At 53.3% G+C, this 6,430-nt stretch overlaps 1 protein-coding gene across 1 annotated transcript; it reads left to right on the plus strand.

Moving 5' to 3' along the window:
- The first annotated feature begins 782 nt into the window (after positions 1–782).
- LOC137301349 (uncharacterized) lies at positions 783–6,159 on the plus strand. Its single transcript, XM_067970794.1, has 2 exons — positions 783–828; positions 4,172–6,159. The coding sequence occupies exons 1-2, from the start codon at positions 783–785 to the stop codon at positions 6,157–6,159; spliced, it is 2,034 nt and encodes a 677-aa protein (XP_067826895.1).
- The last annotated feature ends 271 nt before the right edge of the window (positions 6,160–6,430 follow it).

Consider the following 6,430-nt stretch of genomic DNA (forward strand, 5'->3'; position numbering starts at 1 on the left):
CAGAGCTGAGTTAAAGAGTTAAAGTTTTTAAGCAAGTACAGAGCCAGGGAAAGGGGAGAGAAAAGAACAAAAGGGAAGGTCTGTGATAGGACGGAGGACAAGAGTGATTAAATGACAAAAGAGATGATGGTGCAAGGCAAGGAGGGTGGGAATGGGACAGGTTAAGAAACAAAAGATGGGTCTAGAGGAGCTGTAAATGGCAACAGCAGAACCATTACCAGCACCTGCTGTCCGAAAAAATGGGAGCAGTGGTTATGGTCTGAAGTTATTGAAATCAATGTTGAGTCCGGATGGTTGTAAAGTGCCTAAACGAAAGATGAGGTGCTGTTCCTCGAGCTTACACTGAGCTTCATTGGAACAGTGTAAGAGGCCGAGGACAGAGAGGTCAGAGTGGGAGTGGGACGGGGAATTAAAATGGCAAGTGACCGGCAGGTCAGGGTCACACTTGCAGACAGAGCGATGGTTGTTCAGCAAAGCGATCACCCAGTCAGCGTTTGTTCTCCCCAATGTAGAGGAGACCACATTGTGAGCAGCGAATACAGTCTAGTAAATTGAAAGAAGGAGAGTTTGGGGCCCTGGACAGTGGGAAGGGAGGAGGTGAAAGGGCAGGTGTTGCATCTCCTGCGCTCGCACTGGACGGTGCCGTGGGGAGGAGAGCGGGTGTTGGGGGTGATGAAAGAGTGGATCAGGGTGTCGCGGAGGGAGAGGTCCTTTCGGAATGCTGAAAGGGGAGGGGAGGGGAAGATGTGTTTGGTGGTGGGATCACACTGGAGATGGTGGAAATGACGGAGGATAATACAATGAATGTGGAGGCTGGTGGGGTGGAAGGTGAGGACAAGGGGGACCCTATCATGGTTCTGGGAGGGAATGGAAGGGGTGAGGGCAGAAGTGTGGGAAATAGGATGAACACGGTCGAGGGCCCTGTCAACTACAGTGGAGGGGAGTCCTCGGTTGAGGAAAAAGGAAGACATATTGGAAGCACTGGTGCGGAAAGTGGCATCGTCAGAACAGATGCGACAGAGACGGAGAAACTGGGAGAAGGGAATAGAACAGGAAGCGGGGTGGGAGAAAGTGTAATCAAGGTAGCTGTGGGAGTAAGTGGGCGTATAATAGATATTGGTTGACAACCTTTCCCCAGAAATGGAGATAGAGAAGTCGAGGAAGGGAAGGGAAGAGATGGAGATGGACCATGTGAAGGTGAGGGAAGGGTGGAAATTGGAAACAAAGTTGATGACATTTTCCAGTTCAGGGCGGGAGCAGGAAGCAGCACCAATACAGTCATCAGTGTACCGGAAAAGGAGGTGAGGGAAGGGACCTGAGTAACATTGGAACAAGGAATGTTCCACATATCCCACAAAAAGGCAGGCATAGCTGGGACCCATACGGGTTCCCATAGCAACACCTTTTATTTGGAGGAAGTGAGTGGAGTCAAAGGAGAAGTTGTTCCATGTTAACCTTCTCTGCTCTAAGGAGAACAACCCCAGCTTCTCCAGTATCTCCACATAACTGAAGTCCCTCATCCCTGGTATCATAAGAGCATAAGAAATAGGAGCAGGAGTAGGCCATACGGCCCCTCGAGCCTGCTCTGCCATTCAATAAGATCATGGCTGATCTTCGACCTCAACTCCACTTTCCCGCCTGATCCCCATATCCCTTGATTCTCCTAGAGTCCAAAAATCTATCGATCTCAGCCTTGAATATATTCAATGACTCAGCATCTACAGCCCTCTGGGGTAGAGAATTCCAAATATTCACAACCCTCAGCAAGGGGGTCAAAGGATATGGGGAAAAGGTGGGAAAGTGGAGTTGAGGTTAAAATCAGATCAGCCATGGTCTCATTGGATGGCGGAGCAGGCTCGAGGGGCCGAATGGCCTACTCCTGCTCCTATCTCTTATGGTCTTATGGTCTGTGTTAAGAAATTCCTCCTCTTCTCAGTCTTAAATGGCCGACCCCTTATCCTGACACTATGCCCTCTAGTTCGAGACTTAATGCTTGTAAATCTCCATTGCACCCTCTCCAAGGCATTGACATCCTTCCTAAAGTGTGATGTCCAGAATTTGTATTCGTCTTCCCAAAATCAGGACTCTCTGGGATCAATTTCCCGAGTGTCTGCTACCAACTGGGACCCTCACCTACCACCAGCTAGGACCCTCACCCAACACCAGCTGGGACCCTCACCCACCACCAGCTAGGACCCTCACCCACCACCAGCTAGGACCCTCACCCACCACCAGCTGGGACTCTCACCCACCACCAGCTGGGACCCTCACCCACCACCAGCTAAGACGCTCACCCACCACCAGCTGGGACCCTCACTCACCACCAGCTGGGACCCTCATCCACCACCAGCTGGGACCCTCACCCACCACCAGCTGGGACCCTCACCCACCACCAGCTGGGACTCTCACCCACCACCAGCTGGGACCCTCACCCACCACCAGCTGGGACTCTCACCCACCACCAGCTAAGACGCTCACCCACCACCAGCTGGGACCCTCACTCACCACCAGCTGGGACCCTCACCCACCACCAGCTGGGACCCTCACCCACCACCAGCTGGGACCCTCACCCACCACCAGCTGGGACTCGCACCCACCACCAGCTGGGACCCTCACCCACCACCAGCTAAGACGCTCACCCACCACCAGCTAGGACCCTCACCCACCACCAGCTAGGACCCTCACCCACCACCAGCTAGGACCCTCACCCACCATCAGCTGGGACCCTCACCCACCACCAGCTGGGACTCGCACCCACCACCAGCTGGGACCCTCACCCACCACCAGCTAGGACCCTCACCCACCACCAGCTGGGACCCTCACCCACCACCAGCTAGGACCCTCACCCACCACCAGCTGGGATTCTCACCCACCACCAGCTGGGACCCTCACCCACCACCAGCTAAGACGCTCACCCACCACCAGCTGGGACCCTCACTCACCACCAGCTGGGACCCTCATCCACCACCAGCTGGGACCCTCACCCACCACCAGCTGGGACCCTCACCCACCACCAGCTGGGACCAGAGCTCTATGTCAGCTTGGAGCCATTTGCTTCTCGAAATTCAGACCCCAATCATTGGCTCCTCCACCAGCTCTGCCTCCACGAACCTGGCCTTCCTGATTCTTTTGGTCTCAGTTACCACTTTTCATTTCAGCCCATATTGATATTTATCTGTGATCACTGCCCACATCTTACAGCAGGCTAACCCAGTGTCGGCAGTGATCTAACATACATTGGGACAGGAAACTGTAGTCATTTGATGCCCAGTTGCCACTCGCAATGCCCCTGCAGTCAAACTGTGAGAATAGGGCCCTTGATACTTGCCTCGTGCAGATACCTGCATCAAGCATTAAAGCAATTCTTCACCATGTTGGTTCATCTTTAAGTGCAGCTATTGCAGGGGGAGGGCTGGGTAATGGCAGCAGACTCTGATTGCCTGTCTTTTATCTCAGAAATTGGCCATTAAGGACCGTCAGATAGTGACACAGTGCCAGGCTGTGATTGATGGAACGAAGGCACAGCTCTCCACCACAGACAGGGCATTAGTTTGTATCTGATGGTAAAGTATAGCTATAATTAGTGTGAAATGATTCAAATTAAAATTAGAATTAGAATCACTGGCCTCAGATGGTGAGCCCCTCCTGTCTCTATCTCTGGCCTCAGATGGTGAGCCCCTCCTGTCTCTATCTCTGTGTGCCATGGAGTTGCTTCTTCTCACACATTAGGGAGATATTATAATTTTGTGTCCACAGTGATGTTCCTGTAACCTCTCCTGTTCCTCACCCGCAGGCCCCTGAACTTATTGCTTATTCTGGCAATAATTACGAACATAAGAATTTATAAACACAGGAAAAGGCCATGAGATCAAACAAGCTCATCTCTTTCTCAGTGATCAATCCCACCTACCACCTGCCCACCTACCCACCTTCTCACCAAATCCCTCAATCGCACCTACCCAGCTTCTCACCACGTCCCTCATTCCCACCTACTCACCTTCTCAGCATGTTTCTCAACCCCATCTTCTCACCATATCTCTCAATCCATATATGCTGATTGTAAACAAATGCATAAATAATACATCAATTATTAAAATACAATAGTGTAAATGTATTCATAATGTACCATCTGCTCTCTTCACAAATTGAGGACAATCCAATTGATCAGCAGCTGCACCTGAAGAATATCATCAACCGCCACCAACTGTCACCAACCGCCACCAACCGCCACCAACCATCACCAACCGCCACCAACCATCACCAACCGCCACCAACCGCCACCAACCAACACCAACCGTCACCAACCGACACCAACCATCACCAACCGCCACCAACCATCACCAACCGACACCAACCGTCACCAACCGACACCAACCATCACCAACCGACACCAACCGTCACCAACCGACACCAACCATCACCAACCACCACCAACCGCCACCAACCGACACCAACCATCACCAACCGACACCAACCATCACCAACCGCCACCAACCGCCACCAACCGACACCAACCATCACCAACCGCCACCAACCATCACCAACCGCCACCAACCGCCACCAACCGACACCAACCGTCACCAACCGCCACCAACCATCACCAACCGCCACCAACCGCCACCAACCGACACCAACCGTCACCAACCGACACCAACCATCACCAACCACCACCAACCGCCACCAACCGACACCAACCATCACCAACCGACACCAACCATCACCAACCGCCACCAACCGCCACCAACCGACACCAACCATCACCAACCACCACCAACCGTCACCAACCGCCACCAACCATCACCAACCGCCACCAACCGTCACCAACCGCCACCAACCATCACCAACCGCCACCAACCGTCACTAACCGCCACCAACCATCACCAACCGCCACCAACCATCACCAACCGCCACCAACCATCACCAACCGCCACCAACCATCACCAACCGCCACCAACCATCACCAACCGCCACCAACCGCCACCAACCATCACCAACCGCCACCAACCACCACCAACCACCATCAACTGCCACCAACCATCACCAACTGCCACCAACCGTCACCAACCGCCACCAACCATCACCAACCGCCACCAAACGACACCAATACCACCAACCATCACCAACCACCACCAACCATTACCAACCGCCACAAACCGCCACCAACCATCACCAACCACCACCAACCATTACCAACCGCCACCAACCGCCACCAACCATCACCAACCACCACCAACCATCACCAACCGCCACCAACCGTCACTAACCGCCACCAACCATCACCAACCGCCACCAACCGTCACTAACCGACACCAACCATCACCAACCGCCACCAACCATCACCAACCACCACCAACCATCACCAACCGCCACCAACCGTCACTAACCGACACCAACCATCACCAACCACCACCAACCGTCACCAACCGCCACCAACCACCACCAACCATCACCAACCGACACCAACCATCACCAACCGCCACCAACCACCATCAACTGCCACCAACCATCACCAACTGCCACCAACCGTCACCAACCACCACCAACCATCACCAACCGCCACCAAACGACACCAATGCCACCAACCATCACCAACCGCCACCAACCATTACCAACCGCCACCAACTGTCACCAACCGCCACCAACCATCACCAACCACCACCAACCATTACCAACCGCCACAAACCGCCACCAACCATCACCAACCACCACCAACCATCACCAACTGCCACCAACCATCACCAACCGACACCAACCATCACCAACTGCCACCAACCATCACCAACCGCCACCAACCATCACCAACCACCACCAACCATCACCAACCGCCACCAACCATCACCAACTGCCACCAACCGTCACCAAGCGCCACCAACCATCACCAACCACCATCAACTGTCACCAGCTGCCACCAACAAACATCACCAACTGCCACCGAAAGTCACCAACCGTCACCAGCCGCCACCAAAAGTCGTGAACCATCACCAACCATCACCACCCCCCATTAGAGGCAAACAGCTGGTGGTGCATGAGAGATACACGGGAGATGTTGACACTGATGAGGATGAGGAAACACCCAGTAAGGCACATGTCCGTAGTGAGGAAGGAGTAGCAATGGAGATGCTTGATGAGAATCCAGATGGTACAAGCCCAGGATGCTGAGCACCCTTACTGAATTGTATGGTGTTACAGACCTTGTGTGCCTATTATCAAACTGAGATGTTATTGAAGAATCTTTTGTCCCAGTTCACAGCAACTTACATTTATATAGCTTCTTTAACATAGCAAAGCATCCCAGGCTACTTCATAGTTCACATTTGGTCCAGAGCAGGAGGGGAAGAGGGGAGATGGGTGAAGGAGTAGTCAAAGAGGTAGGTTCCAGGAGGCTTTTGAAATTGGGGAGAGATGAAGCAAGGTAGGGGACGGGAAAGAG

This window comes from Heptranchias perlo, chromosome 33 (genome assembly GCF_035084215.1).
Source record: "Heptranchias perlo isolate sHepPer1 chromosome 33, sHepPer1.hap1, whole genome shotgun sequence".
In the NCBI taxonomy this organism is placed as follows: domain Eukaryota; kingdom Metazoa; phylum Chordata; class Chondrichthyes; order Hexanchiformes; family Hexanchidae; genus Heptranchias; species Heptranchias perlo.

Bases quoted from the DNA above. Each gene is read 5' to 3' on its own strand.
- LOC137301349 (XM_067970794.1), top strand. From the start codon at position 783: ATGACGGAGGATAATACAATGAATGTGGAGGCTGGTGGGGTGGAAG. The intron at 829-4,171 runs GTGAGGACAAGG...ATTGATCAGCAG, and splicing joins GGAGGCTGGTGGGGTGGAAG to CTGCACCTGAAGAATATCAT.